This window comes from Abrus precatorius, unplaced genomic scaffold (assembly GCF_003935025.1).
Source record: "Abrus precatorius isolate BTA unplaced genomic scaffold, Abrus_2018 Scaffold11, whole genome shotgun sequence".
Taxonomy (NCBI): Eukaryota; Viridiplantae; Streptophyta; class Magnoliopsida; order Fabales; family Fabaceae; genus Abrus; species Abrus precatorius.
The window spans coordinates 29,753,619-29,768,379 of NW_020874303.1; the positions used below are offsets into that span (position 1 = coordinate 29,753,619).

At 31.3% G+C, this 14,761-nt stretch overlaps 4 protein-coding genes across 6 annotated transcripts; 3 read left to right on the forward strand and 1 right to left on the reverse strand.

Annotated features, from left to right (window-relative positions):
* The first annotated feature begins 1,413 nt into the window (after window positions 1-1,413).
* On the forward strand, window positions 1,414-6,326 carry LOC113855247 (biotin carboxyl carrier protein of acetyl-CoA carboxylase). 3 transcript variants are annotated; one of them, XM_027486803.1, is made up of 9 exons: window positions 1,414-1,617; window positions 3,096-3,284; window positions 3,923-4,002; window positions 4,820-4,879; window positions 5,034-5,267; window positions 5,330-5,392; window positions 5,763-5,831; window positions 5,947-5,992; window positions 6,090-6,321. In XM_027486803.1, the coding sequence occupies exons 1-9, from the start codon at window positions 1,608-1,610 to the stop codon at window positions 6,158-6,160; spliced, it is 822 nt and encodes a 273-aa protein (XP_027342604.1). In that variant the 5' UTR covers window positions 1,414-1,607; the 3' UTR covers window positions 6,161-6,321. The 3 variants fall into 3 exon arrangements, with proteins under 3 accessions (XP_027342604.1, XP_027342605.1, XP_027342603.1); XM_027486804.1 differs by having other exon boundaries at window positions 1,440-1,617; window positions 3,920-4,002; window positions 5,947-6,326; XM_027486802.1 differs by lacking the exon at window positions 1,414-1,617 and having other exon boundaries at window positions 3,065-3,284; window positions 6,090-6,160.
* A 671-nt stretch (window positions 6,327-6,997) lies between these two features.
* On the forward strand, window positions 6,998-7,330 carry LOC113856026. The gene has a single exon (XM_027487648.1). The coding sequence runs from the start codon at window positions 6,998-7,000 to the stop codon at window positions 7,328-7,330; it is 333 nt and encodes a 110-aa protein (XP_027343449.1).
* A 254-nt stretch (window positions 7,331-7,584) lies between these two features.
* On the reverse strand, window positions 7,585-10,008 carry LOC113853604 (probable amino-acid racemase). Its single transcript, XM_027484055.1, has 2 exons — window positions 9,068-10,008; window positions 7,585-7,997 (listed from the first exon to the last, which is right to left on the reverse strand). Exons 1-2 carry the CDS (start codon window positions 9,776-9,778, stop codon window positions 7,719-7,721), a joined length of 990 nt encoding a protein of 329 aa, XP_027339856.1. The 5' UTR covers window positions 9,779-10,008; the 3' UTR covers window positions 7,585-7,718.
* Window positions 10,009-11,872: 1,864 nt separating this feature from the next.
* Window positions 11,873-12,998, forward strand: LOC113856027 (embryo-specific protein ATS3B-like). Its single transcript, XM_027487649.1, has 3 exons — window positions 11,873-11,998; window positions 12,460-12,570; window positions 12,750-12,998. The coding sequence occupies exons 1-3, from the start codon at window positions 11,873-11,875 to the stop codon at window positions 12,996-12,998; spliced, it is 486 nt and encodes a 161-aa protein (XP_027343450.1).
* The last annotated feature ends 1,763 nt before the right edge of the window (window positions 12,999-14,761 follow it).

Here is a 14,761-nt window from a genome sequence, read left to right on the forward strand (position 1 = left end):
TTTCCATGGATCTCATCTTTCTTCCTTTTGGTATATATTCATGATCAGATACGAACAAAGCAATCTAATTTCTCTTTAGTTTTGTTTACATAGAGGGAATGGTTTCGTTGTAATTGTAGGAATCTTTTTCCAAGCTAGAATTAATTAATCATAGGAATTTAGGAAATACTATTAAAATATGTTAATATTTTTGTCTTTTAAGTAAATTTTAAATTTTATTATAATTTATTATTCAATTCTTCACTTTAATATAATTTTTATCACAACATTTTTTCATCATGAATTATGTTTTAAAATTTATTGTAAGTGCCTCTACCAAAGTTATCCACCTTATATACTAAACTAAAATTATCTAATGATGCAGCATTTCAATTTCTTTGGTACGTGTAACAAAAGCATCTCGATTGAAAGATACAAAAAATTAAGCAAAAGTATATATCATCAAAGTGACTATTACTTCTCTTAACCATACCTTTTTCATATATATAACCAAAAATTGAACCTCTCCCAAAATATTTATTTAATTAAGTGACTTAATTAACTTAAGCTTTTAACTACAATTTCAACTTCTAAAGTGAAAAATTCTTGACACATTACTAATTAAAATGTATCGTTGCCACGAAAGAGGACATTTTAATCAAATAATTAACACGTAATATGATATTTTAAAATTAAAATTTTAAGGAAATACTTGTTTTTTTTTTCTATTGTTTGAATAAACACCTGCATGCATGTTGACTACATTCCATATGCCATGTGGAGAACTGTCAGATACATTATTGAAGCCCTAAATTTATAATAATAATAATAATAATAATAATAATAATAACAACAAATTTTTTTCTCATAATGATTTTGCTATTTTAAAGATGTCAACGTAATTTATTTTAAATAATAAAAATGATGAAGTAATTACACAATTATTTGTAGTTACAGTTGTTTGAATGTTCAAATACTTCTCACTTTAAAGGGAAATGATTTTTCTTTCTATAAATATAGAGTTGCGATTATTGATGATATTAAAACTCAAACTCTTTTTAAATTATAATTTTTATTTAATTTGTTAGAAATAAAAATAAATATCAATATTGTATCTCAAAATTATTTAGAGTATCTAGTAATATCTAAAATGTATCTGAAAAATTATCTTTTTAGAGGTAGGGTTTGTTTCTGTTTTGATTTTTAATTTTTAAAAATTATATTTTAAAAAGAAAATAAAATAAAACATTAATTGAAAAACACATTTATTTTATTTAAAAAAAAAATTGAAAACAGAAAACAGAGCAATTGTATGGGACGATATTATTAACACGTTATTAATTAATAATTAACCCTAAAGGGGAACCTTAGTCAAATGATGAGATAAAGAAAAGGGTTAAGAGAATAGAGAATGAAATAATGTTGGACCTAAGCAATCCAAAATCCAAGTGTAGCCCAGCTGTAACCTTCAATCTTCGTCCATTCCATGTTCTCTGTCTTCTTCTGGCTATTCACTCTCACTCTCTCAACTTTCAATTAACATGGGATTCTCTCCTCTTTGAGCTTCTTCATTCTCAATTGTTTAACCCTTTTCTGTTGTGAGAAAGATTTTCTGTTCCACTCTTCCAATGGCTTCATGTGAGTCTTCCCTCTATTTTTTTTTCTCACCCCGTCTCATTGATTGGAATTGGATAACAAATTACAATTGCCACTTCAAAAAAGAAGAAAACTTCTTAATTTTTTACACTCCTTTTGTTGTCCATAATTTTCTCTTCTGCATGTGCTTTTCAACATCAGAGACTGTGGGGTTGGTACATGGAATGTGGAATATGATGCCAAAATTGATGTGTGCCCTTCATTTTTTTTTAATTATTAAGATGGAAAATTTTGATTTTTGGAAGTCTGAAACGGGATACGAAAGTGGGTCTTGGATAAAGGTTTGGGTTATCTTATATGGTACTGGTTGCTGGTTTGATGAGATTAAATTTGCTTTGTACTTAGTACTGACAAAGAGTTCTGATTTTAGATAAATAAATTGCGACTTAAAAGAGGTAGAGCAACATAAGTGACATGATTAAAAATAAAGTAGATTGTCACATCAAGGGTAGGAAAAATTTTCAAATGAGGGGTCAAGCGCATAGTATTCTTCTGTGCTAACCCGAGAGACTTTTCAATTCTAAAGGTATCAGATTGTTAAATTCATAAATTGGCAAATTGCCAGGCCATGTCTTTCTTTTTTTTAAAAATGTTTTGATAAGCAGCATAATGAGTTGTAACTTCGTAATAATATTTTGAAGTAAACGTTGGAAAAAGTGCCTTGGTTTGTATAAACTGTATCATGTGTTAAATAATCAATACTACAATATTTCCAGTGTTTTTATTTTGCTTTATGTTGGTGCTTGAGGCTTCTGGGAATATTCATTCCATGACTGAACTTAGTACAACTCTGCTCTTTTTCTAGATTATGGCAGATATTTCTTCTTGTTATTTAATTTGTGATTCCACTGAATAACTGTTCTTTGAGTGATGAGTATGTATGGGCTTGCTGTTCTAAACCTCAAAGGTGGAATGCAGAAATAGACATCACTTCTACTGATTTCTGATAATTGGACGTCTGTTATAAACTAATGAGTGCCAGTGCAAAGAATACATGTCTCCACCTCTAGCACTTTCATTTCATGTGTAAAATACAATCATAATGAGGGCTTAAAATGTTACTTTTAACACCGTGATCATGTCATGTCTACTGCAGTCACTTTGCACATTTGGGTAAGCTTTGTCAAAGTTACACAATGTAATCTAAGAATCTATTGGAAATTCTATTATTTTGTTTCTTCAGTACCTTTGTTATTTATATCATCAAAGTATGCTTTGTTCTGATTATGATTTCTGCAAATTAGAGCAGTATTTAATTTAAATATGTATTTGTCAAATTTTGTAACAATTTAAAGCAATTCTTTTTTTTTTTTTTTCTTCAACCATCATGTTGTCTTGACATATAGATACTTAACATGCTAGTGATGAAAGGGTCTGGAGTTTCTTTTCTAATCGTTAAATGGTTCTTTGTATATAGCCCCAGAAGATAATGGTTATTTTTGTCATTAATTCTATCACAGGTAGTTTAGGGACTCCTCATATTAAAGTATTGAACTTGCACTTTAGTGCAAAAAGAGTTGGCCTTTCACAACAGTTTGGTACAAGAAGTTGGATCAGTAGGCAGTCACTGCAGTACACTAGTTTGGCTATATCACAACAGACAGACAGGTTTTTAGCATCATCCAATGATCCATCATCAGAGATCCAATGTAAGTTCTTTTATTCATTGTTTTTTAACAATTTTTTTTTTGTACAGGTTATATAAAACTATCATTTATTACTGAGTTTCTTTGAGCCTATTAAAAAAAAAATTTAATATCAATGCTTTCTAGAAGATCCAATGTGTCATCTCTGTCCTACTTAGGGACTCGGGGTTACAGAAATTATCTGATGTGTTTTGGCATGCATGTTGATGTCATACTGTTTGTGCATGATATAAAATGTATACACTCATGCAGATCCTATTATTGCTGTTAGACATGAAATCATTCATGTGCTTTCACTCAAAAGCATAAGCTTTTAAGGGCAGGAGGTTTGTGACATGGCATTAGAACCTATATCATCAAGTGGCCTAGAGTTCAATCCTTGTTGCTCCCATTCTTCCAATAAAAAAGTCGAATTCTAACACAAGATGAGTGAGTCTTGCATTGTCCAGTCTTCAAAGCCCAAAGGGCTTTTGCATGAGGGGGTGTGTTAGATATAAAACCATTCACATACTTTCATCCAAAAGCTCACGCTTTTGAGATTGTTGGTTCGTGACAATTACATTTTATAAAAAGCCTTACATTAGCTTGAGATCAGTACCATAATCTGGCTTCTATAGCTTACCTTTATTGATGCACAGCAGTTGTTACAAGGTTAGAAGAAGGTTCTGAAGAGATTAAATCTTCTGGTGTGACAAGTGAGCTTATTCCAAAGTTCGATGAGGTTAGTACTCAGTAAATCTCATCATCTATTCTCTCCTCGTTTGTTACCATCAATCGGCACATGTAAGCAGATCCAAATTGTGATGACTGATGAGTTTATTAGGTAGTCTTCATCTATTACCTTGTATGCTAAGATAAGTTTGTAACTACTATTAAGGTTATTTTCAGTTTCCCACCTGTGTTTGGTTTATGAGTGAATTGCTTCACATTTATAAAACAATTTCATTTATATAACTTTTTGTGCTCTGATACATTTTACAGCATATGTTACCTGAGTGCCAGTATATACGTGTGGTCTAAAATTGGCCAATGCCTAGCTTGAAATCTTGTTCTATATTAGGCTTTTGTCCTTAAGCTCTTTCCGATTAAACTGGCAAGGCACAGGCCAAATAAGAGTATTACAGTCTGTGTCCAAGTTCATGAGCCTATCAGATGTTTAACACCCTAACACTCAAGCTACGGCACACTGCTCAGGCTTGTGGTCTCATTAGAATGCTGTATAGAATCTGGATTACCAAAATTTGTATGGTTTCTTTGTGATTTCCTTTACTTGGCAGTGTTAAGTAATCATTTAATCTTTAGTTCTGAAATTTCGTTATACTTGAAAAACTTCTATTTTATGACTCTTGAGGGTGAGATATGTCATATTGTAACTCAAAAGTCTATTTTCTACCTTATTCTTAATGAATGGAAAATTTTGAAAGATCACTTTGCTAAACCTGAAAGCACTGATGCCTTGACATAGGCATGTATTCCTATATGCACAGACATTCTTGTTCTAAAATTTTAAAAGATATATTACTTCAATCTCTCTACAGGTGGAGTTCCTGCTCACAAAATTATGCGACTCAAATTCAATTGGAGAGTTAGAGTTAAAAGTAAGCTCAATGAAGTTGACCTTTGAATTTGGATCTCTTTCTTAACACTCTATTATTCGTGTTCTCCCTCATAATAGTATTTTATATTAAATCTTGCTTCCTAATGTTGTTTCCTTTCTTCTTTGTCATCTGTCCAACCTCCAAATGACATCAGCTTGCTGGGTTTCATCTGCATGTGGTGAGGGATTTGAGTGAAAAAGTTAAAACTCTACCTCCTCCAATTCCTTCCTCTGTAAGCATAAATAATGTCACAGAAACACCTAAATCAAATGGATCAGTTCCTACAACTTCGTTGGCCATCTCAGAGCCATTACCTTCTTCAGGGTCTATCCAGAGATTCCTGGACAAAGCTGCTGACGAAGGCTTGGTGATTATTCAGTCTCCAAAGGTAAGAATCTAAAACTTCTACTTTACATTCCTTACATGATGCACTCTAAAACCATAGAGCAGGTTGGTTTCTTTAGGAGATCACGAACCATAAAGGGGAAGCGTGCTCCACCATCATGTAAAGAGGTACAGTTGCTACAATGCAAGACTTTTCTTTCCTCTCTTCTCTTATCATTTTTGGAACTGGCTAAGGAAATCTTGTTATCTTGCACATTCATACCTTTTGTGGATACAGAGAAATCTACCACTTGTAAAAGTTATTTATATTCTTTTTATGATTTTCCTATCTCTCTGTCTGTATTGACAGTTAAATATATAAATACAAAATTGCAATGCTTTTAAAATGGATTTTACTAACCTCAGTTCTTAAAGCTGATTTTAAACATCCAAAAGTAGCAAGTTTATGTGGAAAAAAGAATATATTTATTAAATTGAAGTTACAAAAATGTATGCCTTTGGGTTGGTTTTATTAAGAAAATTGTTTGGTAATTGACAGAAGCAAAACGTTGAGGAGGGTCAAGTGATCTGTTATATTGAACAGCTTGGTGGTGAGCTGCCAATTGAGGTTTGGTTCTTTCACTCTCTTTCCTTAAAAAAGAAAAAGAAAAACTTCCAAATTCCCATAATTAAAAGGATTATCTTCTAACCATTGCAATGACTCATGTTTGTTTGTTTTATAGTCTGATGTGTCGGGTGAGATCATCAAGATATTACGAAAGGATGGTGGTTAGTTACCTAAATCAATTCAATCTCTCTTTAAACTCTCTCTAAAGACTACATGTCACTAACTAGACAAATACTATATGTTTTGTGTCTTCGACAGATCCTGTTGGATATGGTGACGCACTTGTTGCAGTATTGCCATCATTTCCTGGAATAAAGAAGCTTCAATAGCCATGCTGTATTCACTGATACATTCATTACTTTTTGGAGCAACTTCTATTGTTTTGTGACACAGCTTGTTTGTTTTTACAATTCTCATATATGAATTTTAAGTTTATTAGTCTATTTAGAGAAGTTTTATATTTTACTTTTTGGTATTTGGTTTTATAATTTATTTCAAGTCTCTTATTCTAAAATAGGTTTTTAAATAAACTTTTGGACTAGGTCAGAGTTTTTTTTTAAAAAAGGACTATTTTTTGGTCCAAGAAATAAACTCAGATAAATTAAATTAAATAAATTAGATTCGAGTTTTGTAAATCTTCACTTAGCCTATTTTTATCCCAAAAACAATAGTGTCACTAAGCATATCAAATGATAATTGTGAGAAATTTTGATGCTAAATCTTTTTCAATATATTCTAATCTTTTTCAATATAAATGTAAAGTCTAAAAAAAGAATTCATGATATTTTAAAAATTAAAAATAGGTAAGAAAAATGAAATTCAATGCATAAAATAAACAAAATATTAAACAAAATGATTATACAAGAAAAAAATTAGAAAGACACGATTAGAAATTTTTAAAATAGAAATTAAACGAAAAATTATGATATTTTTTTTTAAAAAAATTAATTAAAAAACCAAATCTGAGAATACTTTTGGAAAATGCTAATATTCCTCGATGTGGAAGGTCGAAAAAAAAACTGATAAGCGAGTCCGAAGCCCATAAGTCTACAGAGAAAGCCCAAAAAAGGCCTTCATATATATTGGTGTTGAGGATTGTGTCTTGCAGCAGAAGAAAAAACAAGTCTTTGCTTTCTTGATTTGCATTTGAGAAGAATCAAAGAAACATGGAAACAGAGACACATCGTTTGAACAATCGTAATATGAAGAGATTCAGACATACCCATGTCAATGCCAATCTCAGATGCCATCCCAAACTCTGCAGACTCTTCCTTCGAACCAAACACTGCCCCTATGGACGCTCTTGTCGTTATCTTCATCTTCATATTCCTGTTCCCATTTCCACTTCCAATGCTCCACAACACACCACACTGCAAACTCCTACAAACTCCTCAACTACCCCTTTGCATAATGCTTTTGCTGTGAAGCGCTTTTTCAACAAAAATGAACTGCAGAGGAACAGTCGCATTTATGCTGATTGGATCAACAGTTTCTCTTAAGGGTAAAGAATGCTTCAAGAATCAAGCAAGACTTTTACTTCACAGTTCCTTGTTTTCAGAAGTATGCCTTTTTGGTGCAAAGTATATGCTATTGATGTATTCATGCTGATATTAATAGATCTCTTTGTACAAAGTCTGACAATTTTATGACACTATTATGCTTTCGCATTTATTTCATCAATATCAATGCCCCCCTTTCTCTTGTAGAAACGAAAATGATAACATTAGCTAAGTAGATAATCAAAAAAAAGTTTCAAAGAAATTAAAATTATAATATTGGGAAATACAAGAGTTTGCATTAAAGAGATGCGAGATATCAATGAAATTAAAAGAATATTGATACATAATGAAATACAACAAACAGTTGCTATCTATTGTTGTTCATCTATTATCCCCCCCCAGATGATTTTACGCATTTGATGGTTGACCGGGCTAAGGCCTCCATTGGATCAGTACATTTCTTGAGAAGAGGATCATTTGGGGGCAAGAGATCCTGCATGTCATCAGAAGCAAGGACAACAGAACTAGCTGCCCTCACCAAAAGAACTTGAAGTGCAATTCTCAATAGATTGCATGCCCCTTCCATGTCCTTTCTGTTCAAAGCTTCAATTGCAGGTATCACTGTGTGTTCCATAGTTGCTCTATCAGGAAGTACAACCTCAAATCCCTGAACATATAAGTAAATAAGGTGAATAGATATTCGCATATCTATTTCTTGCAGAAAAAATGAAATCAACTAGTGTATTATTTGTAGTACATACATGACAATCAACTCCTTGTTCAGAAATAAGAAAATGGCAAAAACCACCATTTTTACATGAAAATAGGCAATTGCTCCTCATGGTTCATCCTGTTCTGGACTACAAATTAAAGATTAAGGGATAATAAACTCCCTCCTTCCGAGGTTGTTTCTGTGTTCTAACTGTCATAAGAAGAAAACCAGCAATGATTCATTTGAACTCTAACATGACATTGTGTGATCAAAGTTTGATTGTCTAGCAATTCTTTTGTCATAGGAAACAGGTAAAGGGATTACTGAAGAAATTGGATCTTCATGGACCCAGGAAAGGAAACAATGTTCCAGTGTTTTGTTTAGGCATATCTGAGAAATTCTGTTGGCACTAGCGACACAAAGTTATGAAACACAAGCAATATACAAATTATATAATCATCGCAAAGATTGTCCTACTGGGCTTAAACAAAGTTCCCAACAAAGTACATAGATATCATATGCAATTGAAAAATCACGAATTGTTAAAACATTAAATAAGGCATCTCAAATTTCAGACTGCCGGGCCGTCACTTCCATCTATCACATTTCCCATTACAGATGGAAAGTTCCTACAATCTTTGTAGAAATGTACTGCCTTGGACCTTCACGTTTTACATTATTGTTATGAAATTTTATATGTCGAAGTCTGTCGAAACTTAACACTAGTGTTGTAGTTATTCAATACTCAAGCAACTATTTTCAAAAGGATTATATAAAGGTCTGCCTCATTTAGTCTTACTGAAAGTATACTTAAAACAGGCAAGGCTGTAATGGGGCAATCCTTCTACGGTATGCACTAATGGATATGCACATCACATTCAGTCCAACAAGCTATTTAACCAAAAGAAAAATACGGTATGCTGAAGTTTCTAATGGCATGCACTTTCTCTTGGTCTACTATAATCTAATAAGATGCTGTTGAGGTTTAGGATAGCATGATATTAAGAACAACAGAGGGAAATTACTTCATTCTGAAGCTTCTGTTTATAAAAACCAGCTGCAAGAATTGCATTTGTTGCGAGCACTCCAATGCGCAAAGGACTACCAGCTTCCAGTGGCTTTAACTTAGCTTCCTTGAGTTCCTTGGCTACACACTCGGCCATGTGAAGAAAAGGAACGGAACATCCCTCAGATACTTGTTCATACCAAGAATGTGACACATTACAAGGCATCACTATGCAACGAGCCCCAGAATTCTCAAGAAAAACCCTCTTATTTCTTAGTGTCTGCACAATCGAAGAAGAATCCACCTTCAAACTTTCTACTTTACTTGTGGTAGAAACAATATAACTCCTTTCATGGGACAGAAGATCCTTACTTAACAGAGGGTCAGAACAAAGCACAAAAGGAATGGAATTTCCTCCATCCTCTGAACTCAACTCCACAAGTTTTCTTAAAAATTTGAGGGTGGTATCCACAGACACCCCTCCTATTATGCCCACCCCATTTCCCTGACTAACAAAAGGAGAAACAGATTCATCCCTTCCTGAAGCAAGATTTGAGCCATGAAGCTTCTGAGAAAATTTCCCACTTCCATCTGCATTCAAAATAACTGAAGATGGGGGTGTGGCTTGAACTTGACACGACCTTATCTTGCACAGGTATCTAGGACTAGGGGTACTTACACAACCTAATAATGTCTGCAATGGGGAACTCAAACACATGACATCCAACATCTCCAATGTCAAATAAATTTGGGAGTTGAAATTCTCTCACCACCCAAAATGGTTTCTTATTCTTGTCTTTGAACTTTACAAGCCAGTTCCAGTTCCAGCTCCAGAGCAAGAGACTCAGTGAGCAAGAACAAAACTATAGAAAATGCCTTGTGTTGTGCAGACATGTGAGTTCTCTCTCAATTCTCACCTCACAGTAAAAGACAGCATGCTTCTCTTTCTCAAATAAGTGTTAGCACAGACTCACCATACTTGCAATATATCTTCAATTCTTCACAAAATAAATTAATTAATTAATAAATTAAGTAATGATGTATTATCTGACTCACATGAAATTTTATTTAACAAAAATCTAAAATATCATCATAAGTGAATAGAAATCGAATAAGCAAAACAATATACAAATTTTCAATGAAGTTACTGAATTTTTAAAATTTTATGTAATGTAACCTTATAAATGTTGTTATCAGAACATCTTATAATTGTTTAAAATAAAATATGTCTAAATTTTTCATAGATTATCACTGTAGCTTTAATGTTACAATCAGCGGAGAATGAAAATTGCAAGTCTAACAAAGTTAATAAAAGGGAATAAGTTTTAAGGAAGTAAAAGTGCATAATTTGTATGAACCGAAAACATAAAGTGTATAACAACTAAGGGAGACCAAAGATTTCAACATATACCAAATTTCATGAGATACCAATTATTCACAAATGGACCAGAATTAGACAAGTGGGAAGCATCGAAGAATGTTCTCGCCATGTGCAGCATTAGTGTCACGTTTCACATTGGTTGTATCATTCTCCACTGGGCTCCACCACTTGTGAACCAATTGAAATTATAAAGTTTCTTCACAATTCTTTTCTTTTTTTTGGTAAACAGTTTCTTCTCAATTCAGATAACCTTTTCTTGAAGGCTTTCGTTTTATATTTTTGGCAGGAAGGCATTGCAAATATATTTAGGATCTAGAGTTTGGGCCCAGGCCCATCAAATTTCTTCACTAATGAGCCCAGATTTACTGCAATGGATTATGCACCTTGATGGACCCTCTTGTTATATTTGTCACCTTGTTCATCTACATTCGTAGAAAACTACTGTATAGAATCAAACCCACTTCTAATTATGGTAGGTAACTTTACTCCTGTAAAATTAAAGGTGTTCAATAAACTGATTCAGTTCAAAACCAATGACAAAAGTTAAATTAAAAAGCTAAAATTGAAATTAACCAAAATAAATAAAACTTATTTCTCAAATTGGATCAAAACTAACTTATTCTAACTTAACATGTGATCTCGATTTTAAGTCTTAATAAATATAATTATATTAAATATTTTAATAAAGTGTTTTGCCACACATAATGATCTTATCTTATTCAAACAAGATTATTTAAAAAAAAAAAGATTAGATCAAAATTAAACTTGTACATACGATTCTATTTATAAATCATCATATAACTCGTTTATATAAACAAATATTTATGAATTTATTATAATTATGTACTTTTCTATAATCTCATTACTTAAATTATGTCTTCTTACTATAATTATGTACTCATCATATGACTTTTTGTTAATATATAACTTTTATAATTTGGCCCTTGCTGTATAACTTATGCTACCTTGCACGAATATAAAAAATTAGTGAGGAACAATATTAAGAGTCTAATTGAACCATAACCAAATGTGGTTATCATCATGATTTTATGAGTAGATGGACCCAATAAAGAATGAGCCAGCGATCATTCAGGAAAGCAAAGGGATTATTTCAACAACCTTTGGTTCTTCCATGAGGCCATTAAACTTTCGGAAGAACTTTATTTTTTATTTTTTTTGCTAATATATTTAGGATATATTTTTGGCAGGAAGACTTTTGTTTCAGGTGTACATATAAGAATATATTTTATTTGAACTAGAATTAGTATAATTAAATGCATTTAAATGTAATTATAAACACAGAAAGGAAGCTATTTTATCCAATCAGTGAATGTTTCATTTCAATATGTTGAGTTCTATTGAAAAAAATCTCCTTGTGCTGTAATAAAGCCTGGTAATAAAAAACCATTAAGGTGTTCCTCCTCTTTCTTGAAGCACAAAACAATGAATGCTCTCACTGTGATTTTGATCTTCACATTTTGCATCATCACTGCCTTTTCACATGCAATGCCAACAGCCACTAAGCCTAAACCCATCGAATCTTTCAAGCTCAACCAAACCCAGCAGCAGGTAAGAAATTTCCCTTTATTTTTTTGAAAAATGTTCTAAGAGTATTGTAGGCTCAATTTAGATAATTTCTTTTAATAAATTCTTAACAAAATTAAAATTAAATTATAAAATAAATCAAACATTTTTCATAACTTAAAATCAATGTATGCTTCTTTATTCTTTTAAAAGTTTTTATAAATAACTTCTTTAAAATTTGAAAAATACATATTAGAGAAAATTTATTAATATTTTTATTTATAATGTTATCCAAATTAGAGGATAGTTTTTTTATTATTATTGATGACCCTTTTACCTACAAAGTTTAGTTACTATATAATATATATGAACTAACTGTATTAACTAAAAGAACATATATATAGCTAAATTAGAGAACAAAGGGCTATACTTTCAGATTTCAACTGAAGCATTTTCCCAGATCTTCTTGCATCCGAAACTAAATTCAATATCTTAATTAATTGCAGAAAGAGGGTGGTAGCTGTAGTTACACGCTCACCATAAAGACAAGCTGCAGTTCTTATATGTATACTACTGAAATCATCGGTGTTTTATTTGGTGACGCCTATGGCAATCAGGTTCCGGCTCTACTATACCATAATCATATAAATATACAGATGTATCTCTTGCTCTTAAAAAATTATATTCACATGTCACAAGTGAAATCAACCTAATAAAAAATGCAAAATGGGTAAGTTATTAATGGTTTTTGTGACTTTGGTGCTAATGTCTTGGTTGATAAATGATGATTAATCAGGTTTATGTTCCAAGTCTTGATGGTCCTAATTTAGGGACGTTCGGGCAGTGCTCTACGAATACGTATGAAATATACGGACCATGTACCTTCCAAATATGTGATCTGTACCTATACAGGACTGGAGATGATGGTTGGATACCAGAGACAGTGACCGTATATGACTACGCATACGACCCTATTACATTTTACTACAACATTAATATTCCTGACGATGATGGCTATGGCTTTGACTACTGTCATGGTGTTTAGTTTTAGTACAACCTTAGTTCCCTTAATACTATTGTACTATAATAAGAGTTGAGACCATCTTCCCGCATTTACCCTAGTCTGATAAAAATGATAGAAGATTTTAATTTCATGTTTTAAATTTAATGAGTTGGTTTATGTATAATTAAATATGTTGTTTTGAAGAGCTATGTATTTCCTTACTCTAAAAGTAAGATTTGAATATTTTCCTCTCCTTAATAATATTTTATAACCTATGAATTTAACAATATTTTTCTAGAACTATAATTTAGTTTTTTTCTGTGTTGGACGTGTTGCTCCCTTCTTCAGTATAAAAAAAAAAAAGAGTCAATTTTTATTTATATTTTTTGAGATTTAATAAAATTATAGGTGATATTATATTATTATACAATCAAAAAATAACTTTTCAATATTCTCGAGCATCAAAATTTAGTGCATTTTAAAATTCAGTTTAAGAGTTGATATATTTGACTAGATCAAGAGACTAAAGAATGAAAAATAAATAAAAACTGTTTATAAAGATTAGTGAGAAGCAATATTAAAAAGATCTAAATTCTAACTCAACTATAGGCACGTCTTGAACTAAAAAATGTGAATTTTTCCTGTCTAGAATTTAAAATGAGTGAGTCAATGATCTTTCAGCGTAGCAAGGTGATTACATTCCACAACCTTTGGTTATTTCATACGCCATTAAGCTTTCGGAAGATCTACAATGTTGCGAAAAAAAAAATCCCCCTCGTGATTTCATGGTGGGGTTCATGAAATTACTCTCGTTTGAAAGTAATAATCCTTTCATTTTCTTAAGATGTAAGTTCTCAACACTATCTTAATATTTTAAAATTGTCAGATATGTTTAATAAAATTTCAATACGTTTTAAATTTAATATGTTTGCTATATGTGTGTTTACATTAATACTAAAATATAGAAAAACGTTTTATAAAATAATAAAATACTTTAAATAATGACCTTACGCTAGTTTGTACATATAAAAAATATTGCTGAGAATAATAATAACAGGTCATAATTAAATCAGAATCAATAGGCGTGTCTTCAACCAAAAAATGTGATAATCAAGTCTTTTTGTGTTTTAAAGCTATTGAACCGAATCAAGAATGAGTCAATGATCTTTAGGAAAAGCAAAAGGATACATTCCTCAACTTTTAGTTCTTCTATAAGCCTATTCGTTTTAATGCATTAACTTAGACATTAACATTTAATTTGACAAAAAAGAAAAATATATATATTAACATTTAATTAAGCAACTCAATTAAGCAATAATTATAAATTATTATAAGTGACATTAAAGAATTATTTATACAATTTTCTAGTATAATTTTAAGAAGTGTGTAAGATATAGTATAATAAAATTATTTATGTAATAAATATATGATCTTATTGATACATTTACTTGTATAAACCAATTACAAAATGGTGATAAAATTTTCTTGTAAAATATATGTAAATTACAGTCATTATCATTCAATTCATTATGATTTTTGCAACCTAAGAATTTATTCCCATTTTTTATGTATTAAGCAAAAAATAGCTTCCAACTTCTTGTTTAACAATCTAGGAAGGCCAACTTAAATTCTTTAATCTTTATAGTTTATACCACTCCATCAATGAACCAAAGAAAACTTTTTGTAGTCGCTGATGGGCATTAATTGATAGGAACCCGTGACATTTACTCTTTCTATGTAGCTAACTAATTAACTTATTTTATATTTCACTTAATCAAGTGTCAAATTAAAAAAGAATCCAAACC